Source organism: Rhea americana, unplaced genomic scaffold (assembly GCF_003343005.1).
Source record: "Rhea americana isolate MKP2758 unplaced genomic scaffold, rheAme1 scaffold_141, whole genome shotgun sequence".
In the NCBI taxonomy this organism is placed as follows: domain Eukaryota; kingdom Metazoa; phylum Chordata; class Aves; order Rheiformes; family Rheidae; genus Rhea; species Rhea americana.
Genome location: NW_028185495.1, coordinates 1072107 through 1095663, shown reverse-complemented (window position 1 = coordinate 1095663; position 23557 = coordinate 1072107). Strand labels below are relative to the sequence as shown.

Genomic DNA, 23557 nt, shown 5'->3' with positions numbered 1-23557 from the left:
TCATTATTTCAAATTAACTCCTAACCCACCTCCTGAATGTTCTTTTTCCCAGCTTCCCTCACCGCGTTTAGGTTGTTGTAAAGAGAAATGTCTGTTCTCTGGTGGCCTCAGGGTAGATTCTAGCCTGTGAAATTTGTGAATTCTGTCTCTGACAAGAATAGCATTGTCCCTCTCATCGCGATTTGTGACCTCTCTGGCGAGATCCTTCTTTTGGACTACATTAGCAATCTCAGCTACAAGATCTGATTCTGCCTTTTCTGTAGGATTATACTTATGTACATGAACAACATCTTCCCTTTCTCCTAGCAGCTTGGAAAGGAGTGAATAGAAATCACCTGCACAGAAAAGAGAGAAGATGAGGAGAGGAGGGGGGAAAAAAAAACAATTATAACACATCGCACAGTTTTCTAATATTTCAAAGTACAGCGTAACAAAGTCATTCAAGTGGTCATTGTCAGAAGTAGTATAGGAGGGGACTGCTTCAGTCTCATGAATTTGAATGAGTCAAGTCTGCGGTATGAAAAGACAATATCAAACCTTTATCATCTTTGATTTACACATAAATGTCTACTTTTACCTGACATTTTGGCATCAAAAAAAAAATCACAACCCAGCACAGATACTGTCGGGGGGCAGGGGGAGAGAAGGGGGACCCAAACCCCCAATGTGTGGATACTTCCTGAAAACAGTATTTATAATGAGATTAATCTCGATTAGCAGACTACTGCAAATTTCTTYTTTTAAATACAAAGAGATAAAAGCTCTACAGTTTCAATTCATTCACTTATAAAAACAATAAGAGGCAGCCATGCATTTGAAAATACATTTCTTTGAAATCTGTCATCACATAAGAAGCTTGGGCTGTGAGAAAAATCCTAACACTGCAAGTAACATGCTGCAGAAAGACAACAGTTAAACCCAACAGTGGTCTACTACATTTTGAGTTCATGAAGCTGTCACAGAACCACTCCCTTCCCCCGAAGAAAATATTAATAGCTCTCAGTCATCAGGTAGGAAAGCAGGGAACAGTATTTTCTCAAGTCGCTTGCGAGCAAAGCAGTTATCGCTATAGTTTTCTTATAAATCAGCAAGTATTTCAGCAAGAACAACTACCCCCCCAAAATTAAGTGTGTAAAATCCCCAAGCCCTACTTTCTTGACAAAAGAAAAATCAGATTGTCTGAACTGGTTTTAATTAAATCAGTTTCCTTTTAACCATAGAAAAAGGATGCACATGATAACAAGTATATCCCTCACCTTGGATTTTTTTTTTTTTTTTTTTAAACTAATTAGCAAGTATCCCACTCGTTTGAATTTATTAACCAAGTGTCTTGGCTGCCTTAAACTGTTACCAGTTCTGCTGGAACCAGCTGCAGTTACATCATCCAAATGGAAAGAGACATCTAATAYGCAATTGTAGCTGATTTAAAAATAAATACTTTTATTTCATTTTAAGTACAAATTACTCATAGTTAAAAATTTGTATTATTTCATTACAGGGTGTATAAAAGTTCTAACAGAAAAGTAAAACTGTAAGCTTTCATTCCCTCCTCAAAATAAACAAACAAACAAAAAGAAAACCTAAAAACAAATAAAATCACCACCACACACCATCACTAGCACTAGGGACAGAGAAATTAAATCTTCTGAAAATAACCTGAAGAGGTTCTGTCGTGTTTATAAACAGTCCTAGTTCAATGATTTTGACTAGGSTTCCACTTCTTGCCCTTGAAACTGGAATATCCCAGGTGAAAACTTCTGTCAGAAAATAATTACTGAAGTAATAGGGCCAATTTCAATGAAATGAACAAAGCGAATTAGATCAGAGAAAAATTCGTTAAACTAGCATGCTTCACCGTCATCACACTGTCATTCAGCTAGTCCAACTGCCGATTCAGAGCAAACCCAGACATTCAAAAAGTATGATAAAATAGAACCTTTGGATGAAAACCGTATTTATTCTGAGAAAAGTTTAAAATTGCCTTAATCAGGTTCAGTAGTGCCTATTTAAAGCAGCCAGGAATTGGTGCTGATGTAGGAACATATTTGGAATTTCCTCAGAATTTCTGATAATTGAATATAACTAACTGCTCCCTAAACTCTGCACATCTGACCAACTTATTCCAGCTTCCTTTGTGATCTTCACCTGGACACTAATATTTTTGTGAGCAGCATCTTTCTAAGAAGTAGTTCAAAATCCATCACTGATATCTGGAAAACAGCAGACTCAGTAACTGTTAATCAGAGACAGCCTATCTGCAGAGCAATATCCAGTAAACATCAAAACGTGATGCTGTGCTGCTATCATCCAGATGTCTCACACTAGTCAGAACAGCTGTTGCTTGCTGTCTGGTGGAGTGAAGACACTCATTGGGAAAGCAACACCAGCAAAACGCACAGGTTATTTCTTTGGTGTTGTCTGAGTTGAGACAGTCCGACCTTTAGAATAGCTGGTATGACTAGAAAAAGACATGAAGGAATGAACTGCTTACTCCTGTTGAAATAATTAAAGTTCTAGCATGCATCATTTATTTTCCTCTGGTACCGAGTGCAGTCTAAGGAATAAAACAGGGAAGCTGACTGACTCAGTTTTAGAGAGGTTATATACATAAACTCCTTGTATTTTGTGTGAGCTCCCAGAACCTTCCCCTGTGTAATACAGCATAAGGTGACCAACTACAAATAGCTAGAGTTTATTCTCTGTTCTGAATGAAGCAATAGCTGTCAAGACCACCATCTCCAGAATGGGACAACACAAAAAAATTTCATTATTCCTCTTTTCTTAAAAAAAATAAAAAAGTACAGCACTATGAAAAACAGCTATACAACAAAATAAAACCAATAAAACTATAACATCAGTGACTTCATCACAAACTAAACTGAACCTCAATTTGACAAAAGTTAGTTATCCAATTCATTTAATAGCAATACAACAGTTTAACTCGACAGCAAGGTCTGGCTAGGAGCCAGACAGCATTAAACTATCCAGATCTGGAAACAGCCCACCTTCYTCAGCTTTCTACCGTGGTTTTCCCCCTTTAGAGGCAAAAGCCCCTGTCCATGGTTCTCACGCAGCCAACAGCTAAGCTGCTGGATGTGTTGATTCTGACCTGGGAGAAGCATCTGGCCATGGTGCTGCAAAAATCAACTCGAGAGAGGGGAGAACTTCAATCAAAGCCAGCCTGGCAGAAGCTGACGGGCTGAGTGCATGAAAATGGCAAGGGTTTGTCCGTTCTCAYCTAGGAAAGCATTCTGGAAAATAAGCAACCCCCGAACGCCCATAAAACAGGARTGTCTTCCACTGCAAGTTCCCTGTGAAAAAAAATACCATCTGACGCTTGGTATCGTTAACAACATGACAAATATATGTCTTACAAGAATTTCCAGTAGTGGGAGTATTGTTCTGTGACAAATAGGTGCAAAGACTGTGTGTCTGGTCATACACTGCTTCCTTAGCAATCTGCTAGTGTCATGCTAGAGTGAAAGGTTGTCAGGATTACCCCCTTCTGAYGGCCCCAGTTGCTTCTGTTTCTGGAATAGGAATACAAAACAAGTAGTCCAGACATCATATATACACATCCTCCCCTCTTATATGCATACGCTGGTTTGAATGCACAGCTGTCAATACACAGGCACAAAAAGTAATTTTACTGCATTTTAGAAAAAAAGACAGGAACCGCTCTCAGTCTGATAATCCTCATCTCCAGAATATGCATTTGTCTCATAGGATCTATACARTTCCCAAGACGGTCTATATAGGCTCCCAGGTCTGTCCTTGACCATTCTAGGCTTTTGTCAGGAATCAAACTGAATAGGCTTTCAAAAGCCAAGCCACTACTGCAACCTTCTGACAAAATGATAGCTTGCAGGGAAATAACCAGAACTGAAGGGTCCTGAGCAAAACTCTGACAGTGCTCTGCACTGACAAGGGCCACAGCACTACAAAGTATATTTGTGTGTTGCTGCAGCTCAGCTGGTGTTAAGCGGAATATGAATGCTTATGTTGAAAATCACCTCTTTTCTGCATGTCTGATCTGAYAGAGGGCCAGTGCGTTGGTCCCTCCAAACTAAACTCTGTTGTCTCAGTTCTGTTATGACAGAAGTAATGGACAGTTTTTCATAGTTAGCCTTGAGCTTCCTAATTATCTAGGAATAAAAATGGGAATGCATTTGGAGACAATATATATTTTTTTTCTTATTGAGATGTGCCTCTGTGTAGCTTGTTGGCCAGGAAAAAATAGCAAGTGCTTTGCCTTTTCAGATGGGCTGAAACCAGGTTCAAATGGTACAATAATTACGATTTGGGCTCACCTAAAATCTCAGGTGACATCTACAAAATATGTTAAGAAACATACTGGAGAATGTGCCCTTCAGCTGGAGAACATCTTCCTGATGAAGAAAYAGAAACTTGACTGCAAATATTGTCTTGAATATTGCACTCATATCTAAACACCTTGTCAAAATATTTATCAAAAACAGAAATTTCACATACTGTGTTAAAGAATGACTTCTAAGGGTCCTACATGAAGCTAATAAACTCATCCTAACAGGTATATATATAAAGATAACACTGTTGATAGGGAAGAGGTGGAGAAAAACATGGAAAGGCATAAAAGAAGCACATAAAATCTACTATCCATTTATCAGAAGTAATATTGGACCAAGTTTGACATAATGAGTTAAAATAACTTTGAAAATGACACCACGTAAATCCTAACCGTATTGATTTAATTTACTCTTTTTTTTTTCTTTTTTTTTAAAAAAAAGAACCTACTAGGTTAAGAATCTCATAACTAGCAAAGAGAGAGTTAAAAGTAGGAAAGAATATGAAAGAAAAATTCACTTGAAAGAGTGAATCTTCATTTAAGACTATTTTTTGGTATAGGTTTGAGTTCTTCATCAACCTTTGGGTATGTTCACAAGTCAAAACTTCAGACTCAGATCCCAAGCTGGCTGCAGTTCAGTTTGCAGTTGAAACACTTCTGAAGTTGAGAAAGCACTGAGTATCAGCACAGCAAGTTAGGCTTCTGCTGGTTCTTCCCAKGATGGTGGGTTTTTTTCTAATGCATCTTTGATTTTGGGTCAGTAGAGATGTTTTTGCTGTGTATTTTCTCTGCCTTCTCCATATATTTACCCTTAGCTAAGATCTCCTGTACTACTTCAGAAGTTGTCTTAGTGCTTACTCAAACACTGAAAAGCTTTAAGTCTCTAATATTTTAAATTTAGAGTTAGCAGGCAGCAAGAGATTACATCTCTCCATGGCTATGTGCAGCAATAACTGTTAACGTATTATTGATTTAAGAAATATAGACAAGTTTGCTAATTTTCTACCTGCCTTTTCTTTTCCTCTCCTTCCTCACCAATAACAACATACACTGATCATTTTGCTACAATGAAAGTATTTATCAGCTGCTTCTAAATGATTAGCAATAAACACATTGGTTTTACTATMTGTGACTTGCCTGTCACATATAGTAATTTAGCTCATTCAGCTAAAGTACACATTTTTGTAGTTCAGGCACAGAGTATGCCAATTTCACCTTCAATTTTTATTTCATGCAGTACAAATACACCTGCAAATATATTTCTTCACACAAAGCAACACATCTGAGACTATGTTTATTAAAGAGTCATTCGGCTATCTTCACTTYGTTTCTTTTAAGGATCTAGCATCATCATGCTTGAGTTTAAAAATGACATGTAAATTAAAAAGAAAAGAAAATATTTTGTCCAGAAAAAATTTAAAAATCTCGTTGGTATGTTTCATATTTGTGCTATGATTTCACTACAGTATTTATCAAAAGCATAATCATTTCTCGGAATCCTTCCTGTATTAATTCAATGTCAACTTCCATTTCTCCAGACAAGTTAATGATATCTCAAGCAGTTTTTGYTGTTGTTTATTGTTAACTAGCCTTTTAATATCACAGAAAATAAGCAGGGAAAGTCCATCTACAATGAAAGAACTAGAGAATATAAGCCAGATGAAAAACAGGGAAGACTCAAAACATTCAAACTGAAATGTCTTCTTTTCATGCTGATTATGTTCTTCTACTGCTTAGGCATGTTTTCTGCAATTTTCACTTTTCCTAATTCTACTTCTCTAATTGTAAATGTTGCTTTTAACACCTTTCAGTAGCATGTTTTTCCAAGGTTTAATTCAGGCACATTTATTTTAATTTCGTACTCTGTTTAAGGGACCTCATCAAATCTCTAGCACCAAAAAAAGCATCCCAAGGCAGAAAATTTCTAAAAATTTTCTCAAGTGTTTGCCACTAACCTAAATCTGCCTCTAACACTTCAATCTAGGTATCCCACATCAGTGCTGGAATATAAATTTGTCTTTCCAGTCTCACTCTTTCTCCCTCAACAGAAGAAATTTTAACCATCTAGCGTACTGAACTCCTTTCCTATGACCACACACACAAACTAGTAAAGCTAAGCCTTTAAGATGAATTATGCCAAATTTATTTCAGAAAGCATTGCAACTCATGGTTATATGCACCAGTACAAACATACATAAACTCTAATGCTTGACATTGCTGCCTTGGTCTTGCTATTTAACACTACATCACATGAAGGAAAAACAAAACAAAAAAAGCCAAAATGCAAAAGGCTTTGTTCACTACATTTTTGTTGTAAGAGGTTTTACAGCAAAATACACAACTGAATAGCAAAGTAACACAGCACAGGCATTTCAATGTTCTCTACTCAGATTCAGCCACAGCCTAGAAAAATATTTCCAGTAGTGCTACAAAAATGTTGTGAAAAGCGTATGTGTCTGTGTGTGCGCGCRTGCACACATACCAACTGAAAATAAAGATCAGTCAGGCACCCAACAAYTAATAAATACCAGAATTACATGCAACCGTAATTCAGCACCCTTTTTACATGCATAATGATACAAATTTTTCCTTACATAACACACACTGTTTTCCAAAGAATCCCTGCCCATACAACAAAAACAGGCAGTCACTATGTATTTATTTAATCTGATTCTAAGAATACCCTCAAGCCCTCCCGAACAAGTGTTCAATGAATAGAAAGATTTCTCCTTTCCATTTCTATTCTATCATGTTTGTTTATGAAACACTTACTTACGCTAAATTACTTCAATATCACAGCCTGTCCTGTGAAAGCAAGGGCCATTATTACTGCTRTTACAGCCAGAACTGTCATTTAGCATGCATTATTTTTGGTAACCACCTTGAAATATCTCCAAGTGTGTTTTTAAAGGGTACTTAACATTGTACTACACTCCATATGTTCAAATCATAGCCACAGTCAGTTTCAGTAGGAAGTGCGTATATGCAGCACTACAACAAGATTTAGCTTCAGTTGTTTCGCCCATCCTGAAAGATTAGGAGCATCAATCAGGARAGAAAAGAAAAGAAAAGAGAAAAAAAGACTTCTCACAGGTACCCAKTTACCTAGAATGATCGAGTAACTCTGTGATGGAGGCTGGAGGAACATACACTTTTATTAGGTGATATCAAATGCCTTACACCATGAAGCTATATTCTTTTAAGTTATTCTTTGCTTTACTCACTGCACACTTTCTAATCTCTGAAAYGATGAAGTAGGCAACCTGTGGGGTCTTTCTCTACACAACCTGTCTCACCACCTGGACACCAATCCTATGATCACGTACTGCAAGACCACTTTTATATGAACTGCACTTCTGATTGCTGGTCTCAAACTGTAATATTAACTGTAGGCAGCTTAATGAGATTTCAGTTAAAAACCACAGCTATGGAAAATTGATGCCTGTCTGTACTGAACTCCACCATTTGATCTCCTGAAATAATTTATGCCCGTGCTAAACAAGAAATAGTGAGAACTGAGAAAAAGTACATTACCAGTACAATTGACCAATACTGACAGAAAAAGAATGGCAATCCTGACTTCTGCTTCAGATTCCATCACAAGAGGCAAAAATACACAAGCTGCTTTTTTGGTAGTAACTTTTAAGTATCTTAAGCTAGATGTAAGAGTATATTTTTGTTATTATCACAGTAAATGTTAATAGCAGAAGCAAAATGAAAATCCCATCACTGTGTGCACAGGCCTTTCTAAAACAAAAGTCTAATCTAATTTTTGGTTAGCATTTTTGGTTTCTGTGCTGCAAGTGAGTTTTCAAATCAAGTCAGCCTTGATATTTAAAATATTTAAACATAACTATACTCATTTTACTAGAAAAAAATCTTCCTCTTTCTTTCTGCTTCAGAMGAAAGTTTCTGATTACATCTAATGCACAAAAATGAGACATAGGAAATCACAGGCACTTGATCAATCATCCCCTACATCTTCTGCATTTGCCATTAAGACACAGCTCCTTTCATTTTGTCTATACAGCTTTCAGGTACAGCAGCAGACTATCGTGATAGTAAAGGCTGCCTTAATGCTTGTCTGTTAAAACAAATGTAAGCAGCAGAGGAAGCACGTCAGTCATACGTGTCCAAAATACACATTAAACAAAAAAATTACAATAAATGTCGATCAATTCTGTACTTATTTTTCAATTATAGTAGCTAGCATATATCCTTCAAATATGTAAATGAATAAARAAAGTATTTCAATGAACACAATTACATCTTAAATAAGTACTCTTCTACAGAAACTTTGCAATGTAACTGCAGTTGCCCTTTTTGCTCAGTACAACCAACCAGCCATAATTCTTTAGTTAGTGTAACACCKTCTGTGAAGCAGAGTAATTCAGCAGTGGTGTTTGAAGACCTTTAACTACCAGCRGTCACGCACTGTTTTCCTTCTACAAATTGTACTTTTGTCATATCCACAGCATCTTGGGAATGTAGTGGCTCGCATCAACCTTCGAGAAGAAAGATTGATTATATTACGCCCCTTGGACTACAGCAGGGATAGTTTTGAACAAACAGAATGAAATATATTGAGGTCTTTTTCCACAAGAAAAGAAGAGATAGCTAGTGGACATTATGGTGAATRCTAGGAACTGATAACAGTTTTTCAGTACTCTATCTGTTGAATCCAATTTATTCAAGCTTCTGTTGATGAACAGAAAATAAATATAAATAATGCTCCTTTTGCTGAACAGGAGGCACTTCGTGCTTCTRCAGGAACAGGGACCACTTAAATATGCACAAATGTCTCAGTAAATTGCATTTGCTATAATAATTAGCTTTCTATCAACAGTTTCTCCTCACCTGACAGCATCATTAATGCTTCAAAACCATATAACAAGGTTGGCATCATTAAGGTAAGTAAGTTTTTTTTAATTTTAACATTAAAGAAATTTAGCTTTGCCATCTTTGCTCATGTTGAATGATGGCTGACTTTGTGATGATTGCCATTTATTTCAGCATATTTACATGGCTTATTAACGTGCTTTTGATTAGCAAAGGTGGCAGAATAGATTCACTGTAAATTCTCAATTCACACGTAAAAGCAAGGGTAGCTCCTGGTAGTGTCAATATAATGAGCTGACTGCAGGTAGAAAAAAGTACATCTTTTAAACCTATGCACAGGTAATTCTATTTTCATTTTATATATTTATTACATACATACTCATTGCATTCAATATTAACATTTTCAGAGAGATGGCTAAGAGGCAGGCTTCCCCCCTCCCTTAGGGAAAGCTTTTGTTTTGAGGCAAATGCATAGATTTAGTACCAAACTTTGTCTCATTGATCATCCCTTTATCTTTTCTTTTCACCAGATTTGTAAGTATTTCCAGGACATTACTTAACAGTATTTCAGCGTTTCAAAAGTAACAGTGTTTATTTCAGTTATCTGAAACTAAGAAAGGAAAAATGAAGTTGCCACAATAAAATGAGTCATCAAGGAAAAAAAAGAAAAAAAAAATCTTCTTTTAAATACGTGAGACAAAACACAGAGTTATGAAAAAAACAATCACTGAAGTGCTATCTCCAAAGCTAATCAAAGCCTGAATTTACTAAGCAACAGCTCAGCAGCAATAGAAATAATCAAAGCCTGAGTTTTCATGGCTTTATGTCTTGAAGATAAGCTTCTCATATAGAGCTTTTCATGCCAGATCATAAATTGAAAAGACATTCTATAGCCTTCAACCTCAGGAGAAGTTTATATTTGCCTGTGTGTGTGTGTGTGTGTATGTGTGCACACACATGTGTACACTGGTGTGCATAAGGGCTGCAGTTTTTTACCTGCTCCCAAGCTGGGAAACATTCACATCATTAAGACCTCTTTCAAATTTGGCTGACACTCATTAAAGTTACTGGTATATATGGACAAACTGGTAACACAATTACATAAATCACTTTGTCCCACAAAAGCATCCTAGAAGCAGGACTCCAATTTGCATGCGATTTTTCCTGGCAGATTTTAGCACATCACTTTCAGGCTTCCCAGTGTACCTTGCTAGTTGCTTATGTGCTTGTAGGGCCAAAACTCACTTTCTCAAACAGTGATATAATAAGATTTGTTTGGAAAAAAACCCACCCAGAACAAAATCCCTGATCCAATTTTTGGCTATATCTGCTCATACACATACAAGTCAACCAAAATCAGAGCTAGCATGACATAAAATCAGAGCTACGCTATCAACGGGATGAACTAACAACGCAACATGGAACAAAACTGTCTCATTGGAACTACTGTGTTTTCCTATCTCACATCAACCCAACCAACTTCAAACGGACCACACAATGAAGCTCGTTTCCATAGAAACATGTTAGATGAGGATGTATACCAAGTAATGGTCTCAGCAAACAAGACTGCATTGCAGATGTTGGGCTTTCAAATATCTTTCAAAGATAACTGAAAAAGATTTTAAAAATAGAAGTTTGTTTTAAACTAATTTTGTTTCAAAGATTAATGACTTCAGTCAAACATACTGATAACAGGAACTTCAACCAAATAAATGTACTTACCAGCACTGTAAGAGTGAAGCTGCATGTCAGAATAAATCTTGATATATAAGTGGTTAGCTCATTCTCCACTGGAATGAGTTTAAAAATCAAAAATAGTATGTACTGATTTTCAGAATTACATTTATTTCTAGAAATATTCATCTAAATACAGAGTTGTAAATACTGTCTCTGATAGTTTAAGATACTTTTAGTCAAGATGCTTTAATACTCTAGAAGCTAGATTTTGTGCAACTAAAACTAAATTATTTGAGCTAACTTTATACAGTGGTTAATCCCTTTGTGCGAAGTTATTAAAAACATCAAGCATTGGCCTTATCTTCGCTCTCACTAAATGCAAAAGGAATTTTACTATTTAAATACCACAAGTAAGCCTAATGCTGAATATGCTTTTCAGAATCTTGCCTTTCATATATATTTTATGAATCCATTCTTCCTTGGCAGTCCAGATTCATTGTTCTCTTTCAAGCCCAACAACATTCAGTTAAATCAGTATCAAACCAGTATCAAGCAAGGTCTTCTCTTGATGAAGAAAAATCTTGATACCAAACCAATATGTACCTATTGACATATAATCCCAAGAACTTTAAAACACAGCCATATTTTAATACATCTCTTAAACCTAAATAACATTCAGCATATTACTAGAAGCATTCTAATAAGAATCATGGACTTTTTCTGTAGCCAAATACTGTATGCATTTGTGCATGTATGTTTATGCAAAAGTAGTGAGAAAGGATTCAGCATTAAACACAAACATACTACGCTAAAGCCATTGCATGTTATATCAATACTGAAGCACRAGAACACATAATTCCCTAATATCTACATAGTAACACAAACTAAGAAAAAGCAAGAGAAGAACAGATCACATAACTCATCAATATTAGAGAACAGTTATTGAACTCTCATCCTGTAGGACTGCCACTACTTCTGTGTGTTCACTCCTTAGGATATCTACAGATAAATTATAAATCGTCTTTAGAAAATTAAAAGAAATGCAAGAAAATCTAGTGAAATTAAAATTCATAAATAAATTTTTACCTGCAAGGTTAGAAACCAGGAGAAGACTAATTTTTGATGAATTATTTGTTACATAACAACATTCAATATTATTAATCATACAGAACATTTTAAATTGTATCAGTTAAAGGAAAACAGATAAAAAACTACAATAATTGTTAACAATCAGGATATGCTTTACTAGTATTTTAACTTCATGACTCCCTTATTTGATAGGGAAATTAACAAGTACATACCCTGATCCAGAACCTCCTCCTCTTCTCTTTTGGGCTGCTGCAGCAAAGAACTTTTATCAGCATCCTTGTTTTCTAAATAAATAAATAAATATTGTTTATTTACCAGAATATATTGTTAGCCTCTGTGTGTGAAAGGAGTTGATCATCTTTCTGGTAGGGGAAAAAAGTCCTTCTGAAATGACCATTTGCTATTTTTATTCATCTATACCAGGGACACCAAGTAATGCAGTAGTAAAACAACTGAAATAGAAGATTAAGACTTATATATTTAACACGGAAGCAGGAGGGGTATGGATATAAATTTAGACCTCTATGACTACCTGTCAATCTATCTCTATTCAGGCAGACATATTTTGCATAAAGCACTAGTTTTCATAAAACCTTTGGGAAAGGGTAGCATAAACCAGTTTGATCAGTGGCTTAACACTTAATTTAAACGGCAATCTCAAATCAATAAAGTCAGTGAAAAAAAGCATAGTGCTTCTGTGGTTTTCAGATAATCCTGCAATTACTTAATACCTGGTATGAGATACAGCCTAACTTTTAGGAGTCTTAGTATCTGTAGTATGCAATGGATGGCCCAAAAGATACCCCAAATGACTCCAAGAGGATTAATTCTAGAATGAGCAGCAATGTAGTTCTGTCTCAGGCTGTATTTTGACATAACTACTTATTATTTTTCCAAACTGATGATGTAACTATACTGTCTCTGGTATTTAGTGCCCTGCATGRAACTGTACTTTACTACACAGAAATATACTAGAATATACTAGAATATTATGAAAATATCATGCTTCAGCTTGACATGAAATAGATAGGAACTACAGCATTATAAAGAAATTGTTAATATAACATACTGAAATTTGGCATAGCAAAGAGTCCAATGTCTTAGATACTTAGCCTGTTGGAAACCAGAAGAAAAGATGAAAATGGGAAGAAAAGGACAGAAGATAACAGCAGGCATTTCCCCCGAAAAGAGAAGTAGGATCCCACAATGTTCTATCATTAGTAACATGAGTTTTATTCAGAATTGCATTTCCTTTCTATGAAAGTTTAGCATATTAAAGCAATACAGACAAATACATCAGTGAGAAAATACTTAAAATGGAATCCAAGTTTTTTTCACCTTCATGATGTTCATGTGTCATCATTAGCATATCAGACTTGACTGAAATAGGAATATTTGCCTCCTGTGGTATGCTCCTGAACATCTCAGGGTTTGCATTCTGTGTACAGGTCATATACGAGACAGCGTGTTTGGCTTCCATATAGTACATAATGTAAAAGTTGCACATTTCATCATTTGCTGTTCCCCTAAACCAAAAAAGATAGAGCAGAGGGAAAAAAAAAAAAAAAAAAAAAGCCCATCTCTGAGTATATCTGTTACTCATTTCTAATTTAACCTAGTTACAACGAAATGCTACAAGTCCCACAATAAAATATTGCATCACAGAAAACCAGTAACTAAAGTTGCTTTTAATTTAGACTAAAAAAGACCAGTTTACAAAAACTCTCCAGGTTTCTCAGAAACTAAGATTTTGATTCTAAAGCAAATGGCATCAGCATGTATTTATACTGTTCTTCCTTCTTTTCTCCACTGCAAGACTTTATTCAGTGTGTTGTCAACTACACATATGTTCTGATGAAAGAAGATGGAACTTATCCTTCATTCTTCCACCTCTTACACCTCTCTGACAATCCAAAGCAAATCTAAATTAAAAATTAATGCAAATAAGGTCTGTGTTTAATTTYAGCAGATATGTTTAATTTCAGCAGCTATCATTTAAGACTTTTTTCTGCATCCATTTATTGCCCAGCCATCTTGGTTATAATGCAGCAACACTTAATTTCATATTAAGACATTAAGTGCTTCCTAATGAGAAAACAGCCCTGCCATCCTGACAATGACTTCATCACAAGCTTCTGTGAGGAACGACATTAGTGTAAGAGGAATGATTCAAAACTAGCAAAATTCAGTTCTTTGATGTATATTATGCATGGACTTGAAASAGAAAAGGCTCTTCTGTATTGTTACAAAATCCTGTCTTTAAGGGGAAAAAACAGCTGCTGTGAAATACAAATTTCTCTGAAAAATGTTATTTTATAAAGCAGACAATACATGGCCTCTTTATAAAYGTGATCTCTTTCTGCTGCTTTCCTGTGCCATATAGCTACATACATAGCTACAACCTTGGCGAGGGATTAAACTAGGTCTTGTGAAGAAGGGTTCACAAAACAAAGGGTTTTACATTACAATTTTTAATTAGCTTTTACAATTAACCAGTGAGCCCACACTCATTAAAAGATACGGGGGTGGACTATTAGCCGCTTGCAAAAGACGTCAGTGCTGACTTTTCCAGCAGCATCACGCAGCATTCATTCATTCTCCATAGCAACAATAATGACACCAGCCAGAGAGAGGGGAGGGGGAAACAGGGGAGTGGAGACTGTTTCAAAAGGGGAATTGTTTTTTTTTCCAGGCTTTGAAAATTTAGTGTCCCTTGGAGACCAGGAAAAAAAAAAAAAAAAAAAAAAATCAGTCTCTGACTTGGCAGGCTCTGCTTAAGCTTTTAGAAATCATTTACTCCCCTGTTGGACTCCAATATCTGTCAGTGTAATTGCCTCCTCTTTAAGACATCAGGAGAAAGGGGACATGCAATTCAGATGAACTGTGGTTCACGTAATGCACGTTTGGTCGCATCTAAACATTATAAAGTTGATAATTTTAAATTTTTATAATTAAAAAAAACATTTTGTCAACAACAGTTTTAGTAAATGCATAGACATGCTAAATTCTTTCCATTAGATACTGAACTATGGAAAAATCCTAAATTTGGTGAATGAAAGAGTTTAGCAAATAGATATGCTGATGAGTAAGTAAAAAAAAAAAAAAAAAATAGATATGCTGAAAAAAAAAAAAAAAAAAAAAAAAAAAAAAAAAAAAAAAAAAAAAAAAAAAAAAGCAGCCCCCAACAAAAACCACATCCACCACTTTACAGTTAAATTAAGGTTTCAGATATATTTTTGTTAGTTTTACAACCAAGTACTACTCACTGAAAGGGGTTTCATTTGTGGTGAGCCCTTAACCCTTTACTGAGATGTAACACATTACACATTACAAGATTTGTCCCTTGAGCTGCTGCACCATCTGCTTCTGGAATGGAGCGATTCCTACAGCGTATCTTCATATCTCTATGTATCCAGTAAAATACAGTTTAAAGAACTGGGCTCAGTTAAGAGAACATTGTATCCATTTTTACTGTAATATATGCCAACTTCAACTTAGAGAGACTTGTCATCTTCGTCTGAAGTGCATTACTGACAAATAAACAGTTAAGATTTTTCTGTTTATTAGTCATTTATGATTTAACTGTTCTCCATAAAAGTCTATAGATTTTTATACTGAAAAACGGGAAACTGGTACTTTATTCTGATTTTTTATGGTTAGATTGCAAGATGGGCCAAAACTTATAAGAAATTTAGAAATTCGTATAAGCTTTCTTTCTGAAGTAACAAAGAACAGCTGAATCTTCATTATTTTGTTGCTTTAAAAAAAACAGTATTTTCAATTTATTAAAAATAAGTTTTAAAAACTGAGCTTCTGAAACCTACACTAATTGCAGACTAGTTCAACTTTTATATATCTGAGCACAGTGTTTGGCAGGACAGCTTCACCTGAGAAATGTTCTGAACATTTCAGAAAAGTGATTATTCACTAAAGCAAAGGTTATGAATTTTGTCGAGAATAGGCTTAAAGTTACACCTTTAGGGACTGGACAGCAAAACAGACCATTCCAAGAGAACTGAACAGCCCGTTACAATCATCTTTGCAGAACACAAGAAACAAATACATTCCTACACATACTAAATACTTTGAAAAAAGTGKTTAGAAGAATGGAGCAAATAGAGAAAGTTTACCCTATGTGCGTCTCTGTAGCTCTGCCTTCACCACTGAACACGCATCTAGCTGCCAGGATATCATCAAAGCGAACATCCACAGGATGCTCCACGGGGTAGAATGCCTGAAAGAGAGCACGATCCACCAGAACTAGCGACAGCATCTCACATTATTCACGTGAATATGCACACACCAGGACAACATTGCTACAAGTCTGAAAAGTAACTTCCTCGGACTACTCAAACTCCCTCTACAAAAACCTGAGCCACCTTCCTCTTCCCTCGGCCCAGAAAAGTTAAAGACAAAGCTCCTGGAATAGTGAGAACTTGTACTTGTGCCTTATGCCTGCCTTAACCAGCTCTTACCCGATCCAGCACCCTMGCACTAATCCGTCTGGCAACATGGAACAGTTTGTCCCTCCCGAGCATTTTTATAGGTCCTTTTTTGTGACATAAGTATTTGCAGTTCTTATGCTTACTGTTCAAGACAGCTTTATAAAGTGTTATAAAATGTACATAAGACATAAAATGGAAGATTCTCAGTCCCTCTCACAAGGCTTTCCTTTCTGCACTAGCAAATTCTTCTAAAATGCAGCAGCTAGGAAAAAGCATGCAAGTAGAAAAAGCAGGAGAGAGCAGCTAAGATATTCTTTCATTTTTCTAAGCATAGAGGTAGACCATGAAGAAAGGAAAAAGATGCCCCCTTACTATGTCCTAACTTCTTTAGCTTCTTAGGCACAGAGAGTGAGTGAGTGATTTTAACAGCTGGAAGAGTTAAAGAAATTGGTAACAGTTATGGGAAAAGAATGTATTGTTATTTTTGCACTATAATATCACACTAATACTTGGCAGTCCTCATTTCTAGTGGCACAACATCATACACCAGAGGAAATTTCATGATGCAAATCCTATGGCTAGATAAGTGCTAGTTAAACTGCTTTGTTTTAAATAAATATAAAGTTAGAATGGAAAAAAACAACTGACCTGTGGTAGTTGTGGACTCTGTCTACCAATCAATGTCCATTGACCATTTCTCACTCTGTATCCACTTACTACTTTACCTATGACATACAAATGTGTACATGAACATTAGACATAGTTCTGAGAAAAATCAATACTGCAGGTGTAGAATTTTTTTAAAAAAAATACTTGATATTCCTAATATTGCAATAAAACTCTTACCTAGTCTGTGTGTATGAACTCTGTAGGCAAAAAGGTGCATTGGAAATCTTTTGTAATGGCAGGCAATATCTGCATCAACCACTGTTAAAATATGATGGCAATAAGCAAGTTTAAAATACATTACGTGACACTTTCCTCAGTTCACCAACTACTGTATTTCATTCAATGTGGAAGTAACACACAYACACAAGAAGTATACCTACAGGGGGCAACAGACAATTTTAAAAGATGCTCAGTAATACCTTGCATTTCTGTAGATGCTCCCTCAAGACTTTTGTTAAGAAAAAGCTAATAAATATACTACAGGTCACTTGCAAGTGACTTTCTGTGATGATATACATCCTAAACGTGGCTGAAATCCACTAGCAGTTTTTCCAGTGTACTGTACCACTATTCAACAAAGATKATGCATTTGCTTACATACTGTGTTGAGGGACACTTAAAATAAACACACACATGCTAGATAGTCTAATCAGGAGGAACTCAAAATAAACTGATATAGAGTATAATAAAGGCCTGATTTTAAGTTCATATAGTTACAAGCCCGATCTTAAAGATTCAGAGGTACAGGCAGACTCGGGCGAGCAAGCGCTGTGCAAACAAAGTCTGCAGGCTGGTTGTTGTGTTAGGGGTAGAAATAGTAGCTCAGGGAAAGCCCAGAAAGAAACTCCTTCACACACACCTCCCAGAGATGTATCTGACTCATGACTGATCATATCAAACTTGATGCAGTGCATAAGGACTGCAAATTTGATTGAACATCAAAAGACAGAGCTCTCAAKAGCTATGGAACTATTTTTGTTCCTCCTCCTTCATGTACCCCCTACAGCTAAAATGTATTTTATGCAGAGCTTACTGCATTAATCAGAAGTTTCTACAGAAAAGAAAATTCAGTTTRATATTTATATGGAAGAACAAAATATGTTATGTTTCAAASTTTCAACTTAACATTTCAAGGTGCTGAACAGTTGGAGTCAGTTGAGCACTTGACTACCYTTTCCTATCAGGCAGCTAAGCTGTACCTGGGAGAAGAGGAGTCCTCAGATATCTAATTTAATACCCCAGTATAGCGTAGAAAGATACAGATTATTCAACTTGCTTAAAATATAACATTTCAAGACAGTCTGAAGAAATGATATTGGGAATATTCGATCTGAATTTCATATAAAAGTTTGTTCTACAATATTTTTTCAGCATTTTGACCTTTTAGCCCAATAGGATCTCAGGAACAAAATTTTTAAAGAGCCAATCCTTACTGGCAGAAATTGATTTATTAAAACTGAATCTTTAGATATAAAAAAATYTACAGCACAAATGACAAATGCAGATGAAGAATCAAAAAAACTTTACAGATGTGTGCAACTTGTATTTTATGGCTTTTTTGGGGAAAATAGGTATTTTTGCAAAATATTGTTGAAGAGGAAAATAAATCAAAGAAATATTCTTAAAAATCTAGAAACYTTCACTATTACATAGGTTAATATTCTTTTATGCAAACTGTCAGCCACTGTAAATCTCATTATCTGGAAATATGATACCATTTTAAAAAACAGTTATAATTTTAAATCATTCATTTCATTTAGCAATTAACTCTTCCATCTGCAGGTCAGCAAGTCTCAGCTACGTTTTCTTCCATAATCCAGCAGGTGAAAGGAAAACAAAAACAAAACAGAAATCAGATGTTGAAATTACATAATCACTTTGTAGGAGAACAACTTACCTTTCTCACCTGGTGGTATTACAGTGTTCACAGACATCATAAGATACATTCCAGCAATCAAAGGCTGCCTGTAATTCAAAAAAGCTCTGCTAAACAAGTCCTGTGTAAGAGGAGACTTCTGCTGTGAGTGATACGATGTGCAATACTACTTAACACCACCAATTTTTAAATGTTGGATTGTTTCTGACAAACAGAAGGGCGCTGTGGCATAGTGCTTTTCCTTCCCTCCTTACTATTTTAAAGCATCTTCTACAAAGCATGTAGATGGTTATTTTGTTCAAATTCACTTAATTTCAATCATTGTCACAAATTTCTAACTATGAAGCTTCCAAACTGGTTTAATTCAATAGTGACAGCATTGTATCAAAAGTTTAGCATAAAAGAAATCATTTACCAAGAGATAATACATGGCTTCAAAAATAATATTACATACACCACAGAATTAAGCATTATTTATTATATTTTTATTTCACATCTTTCAAAGGAATCTAAAGGGGTTTCAATGCCTTCTGTTCTGATAAAAAACATCATASTAGAAATATATTTTCTCACATACTTACTTTTGATGTGTCAGATGTAAAGTTACACCAGAGCAATCCTTGTGTTTATCTGTACAAATCATGAAACAGTTTAATCATTAGTATCTGAAAGTATGCAAAATTACTCCACATTAAYAACATTTCCCTACTGGCCTAAAGAAATGCTACAGAAGACTACAGAAGTCTTAATCTTGCCGTTTGCAGTAAAACTATTGAACCCTCACACAACAGAAACATTATCTAAATTTACACAAACCAGAACATCACATACTTTATATAAAGTAAATCTGTAATATTTAGGAGAGCTTTGGTGGATGAAAAAAATAACTGCTCTTTTGGCAGTAGAAATGGCAAATCTTTATTTGCATCTGGGAAATAAAAGTGTCATTTTTACATCAGCAGAAATAGCCTTTTTKCTTCAAATAAATTTGTATTTTGACATACATTAGTAAAAGTGAAGGATCTGTGGAAAAGCATTAATTTTAGCCATTAAAAATGAAGCAGCCAGAAATCCTTATAATAAAAGCCAGTATTTGAACTTGAGATAMAACATACAAAAGGAGTCTGTTTAATGAAGTTGAATATTCTAGAACAGTAAAAATAGCTCTGTCATTTATTACTGCACTGTAGCATCATTCTCTAATATGTTTGACATTTCAATTTACTGTTGTCTTGATAGCTACTCAATTTCAAACACTGAGTTAAAAGTAATCTTAAGACCTCAATTTTCACTAAAAAAAARTTTCCTTTCCTTTTATGTTTTATACTAAAATCAGCTATACTTAGATGATGGATGTAACTCTTAAGCAAGTAAACAGAACAAGCTGAAAAAAAAATCTCCCTTAATCACATTAGCTTGAGGTAAGAAAGAAAACAGTGCTACCACAGCTGACAAGTGCTAACTCAGGARAGATTCTCCTCCCATCAGGGCCTAGATTCAGACCTGAAACAAATGGTGCATGTGAAAAGAAGAAAGGATTATGACTTAAGTGGGACAAATAGAGAGACTTAATCATTTAAAAAAGAAAAATCAGTTTTTTTTAAAGACAGGTATTTTGATCATACAGTATTTCATTACTTCTACATAATGTATAAATYGGGTGAGTGAAAAAGTTAATCCATTTTTGCTAGGTTCTCATAATGCTCATCATGGCATCTGAGAATTTTTGTGTTTCTCTGCGTCACCCAGGAGGCACTTCCATATTCAACAACTTGATTCAGTATATTACAGCAGCTATACCTGTAAAAACAGCAATAAAGACAAGAAACCTTTTCCGTACGTGCAGAAGAAAAATTTGAATGCAGCTTTCCGTCTTGTGATCAAGACCACCCATGTACTGTGGTTGCACTGGATGTTTGGAAAGCATGTCTAACGCAAATTTTTAAAATCAAGTGTGATGAAGCAGCAGGAAAGCAGATGAAAATTCACATCGTAATGTAGAAAGAAAAGCCTATCGATTCTATGCAGATGGAATTTCTGTCTCTCTATCTCAAGCTACGTATAATATTACCTCAAATACAGAGAATTTGATACATATATTCTGCTTAATGGATCGAATACAAGTTTGGCAGAGTATTAACACACACAAAGTTCACTCACAATCAAGAGTATTTTAAGGCCATATTTAAAAAAAGTAAAGGTAGTTAGCCAGTTATTGTTGCCCTATTTCGCACATTATGTCTGTTCTGTAGAACAGCCAGATGAACAACATACTGTAGAAAACAGTCTTTTTCTGTAAAATAGTACACTATCTTCAWTTTTTTGTGCACACATACATGCTTGTACTAGACACAGAATTAATCTAAACACTAAGATACAAATTCTCCAATTTAAACTATGACACATTTAAAACCAGTCTTCAAATGCCTTTTTAAAATTACTTTTTAACAATAAAAATAAATCCATCCATAAATACACTCAGCACATGGCAAGACTGAATTACACCCTACATGGGACTCATCCCAATCAGCCTGCTGTGCCCCGCTCAACAGCTATATGGAAAGACACCAACTGAGAAGTGGTTTCATGCARTAAATGGTTTATGTAGTATGAAGCGAGAAATACAGACACAACAGTCACTGAAGTCAGATTTCTCCAATGTATCAACCATTTCCTCAATAATTAACTTTTTTTTTTCCCTCTGGGAATATTTTAACTTTTTGTTTGTTTGTTTGTTTCCATGCAAAAAGTTTATTTTGCTTCCTATGTTCCATTTGAGGTGGGAAACAGAGATGTTGAGAAGRTGGAGAAAAGGTTGAAGAGGAGAAAGGATAGGATCAAATAAGCAGATTAGATAAGGGGGGAAATGAAAGAAATCAAGGTATGGTCAGCACAGTCTAGATGGAAAGAAAAAAACCCAAAATTATCAGTCACAAATAAATGCTGCTTCCAAAGAGCCAAGTCAGGGATCAAAAAGCACCAGAAAAACCAAGTCATCAGACCAAAAGCAGGAAAATTGTGGCAAACCACTTGAGAGAAAAAGAAAAGAAATTCAGTTCCCATCATTTCAGGAAAAGTTCATGAAAAGAATATACTGTTTGTTCTCCTCCACCCTTTCCTAGGAAGCTTCCCTTACAGTCCCAGTATCTCTAGTTTTGAGATAAAGGTCTTTGATGTCTCTTTTGCCTCACCTTCCTCATTTCCAACTCTGCTCTGGACTAAGTTTTTATCTATTAATATAGCACAGATGACATTGCAGAAGCTGGCTTTAAGAACAAGTTTGACATTGTTAGAGAGTTTGCAGTACATCAATTTTAATGAAAGCTGGGAAATATTTGCTTCCTTTGAGAACATTTTACTTACTTTATTATTTAATGTTATAATTTAAWAAGCAATTTAAAGTTTTGTCTCTTTCACTTTTGGAATTTACAATTCAAAACATCACTGTGTTGTCCAACTTTTAAATAGTGCTGAGCAACACCCCAAAAGCAATAAAAATAAGCCTAATACACCCCAAACATGAGTCATTTTTGAAAATGTTGGCCTTACTATTCACATCTCTTTTTTAAAAAAGGGAGAAGGAGACTCATATTCTTCAGTTTGTGTTCAGGTGATCCAGACTTTTACAGTTTTCAAAGTACTAAGAAGAAAAGATGAAATTCCCTTTTTTTGGTCCAAAAGGAAGATCAAAACGAACTGAAGACTATCAGTGGGAGATCTGTTATTGCTACTACAGCGGCCAATCGTATCAGTCCATACCTGGAACAACACCAAGACTAAAATAACAGATGGATAGATTGCACTGGATACATAAAAATTTATTACAATACGTTGTAATTTCTTCGGCAGCTGTATTTAGCCATATCTGAGCTAAACGTGTTTTTATAAATGTACGCTGAAAATACARTTTTCCTTGTTAGTCTTTCCCTACAGCTCACCCCCTTGAAACTCTGAAGCTGCTGAACATCATACCCAAGAGAGTTGGCAGAGGGGCAGCGTCAGTTCATGCTGCAACCTCTCTTTTAGAGCATCGCTGCACGGCTTAAGCAGAAAGATCCCTAAATGTTGCACAAACCAGACAAAATCTTGGTCGTCTTTCCAGTCTATCAGTCCAGCTTGCCTGAATACTTTGATTTTTGTATTTGAGCTATCCAGCAAATGTACACTGATCTAAGGTAAATAAATTACATGCTTTTATTTGCCAAGTGGCAAGGAGAGGGAAATGTGTTTAACTCAGAAACATTTTATCTCAAAGCTTATTCTCCATGAAGAGTTTCCATCAAAAATCAAACAAGCAGTAGTGTTTACGGCTGCGTTTTAAAGGCTGTATGCATATAACAAAGTCATATTAAARTATTTCCTGCCCTTATTTACCAATGTCAAACAAAATTAATGGTGCAAGTTAACGCCCAACACTGGCTTCTGGTATTTTAAATGCATCTTTTGTTTTAAAATTTGTATGTAACTTTATAATGGTAATTCTAAGTTCAACAACCAATACACACATAGATTAGTTAAAAAAAAATCACCTATGCTACATCCTGTTTTATCCTGTGCTATGTTTTCCAGGGGAAACACCTCACATACTAGCAATAGTTACAAATTGTCAAATAACACTCCTAATTGCGGAGAAGCCAA

The 23557-nt window shown here is 35.4% G+C and overlaps 1 protein-coding gene across 4 annotated transcripts in view; it reads right to left on the bottom strand.

The window, feature by feature from the left end:
* Positions 1–23557, bottom strand: part of PAM (peptidylglycine alpha-amidating monooxygenase) — a 98751-nt gene that overhangs the window by 23263 nt on the left and 51931 nt on the right. For 3 of the 4 annotated variants that reach the window (XM_085298761.1, XM_085298762.1, XM_085298760.1), the window contains exons 8-15: positions 19501–19549; positions 18941–19008; positions 17221–17301; positions 17023–17099; positions 16060–16163; positions 13268–13455; positions 12142–12213; positions 30–335 (exon numbers count right to left, since the gene is read on the bottom strand). In XM_085298761.1, coding sequence (XP_085154887.1) covers positions 30–335; positions 12142–12213; positions 13268–13455; positions 16060–16163; positions 17023–17099; positions 17221–17301; positions 18941–19008; positions 19501–19549 — 945 coding nt within the window. The remainder of the gene's footprint in view (positions 1–29; positions 336–12141; positions 12214–13267; positions 13456–16059; positions 16164–17022; positions 17100–17220; positions 17302–18940; positions 19009–19500; positions 19550–23557) is intronic. The other variant, XM_085298763.1, reaches the window with a different exon arrangement.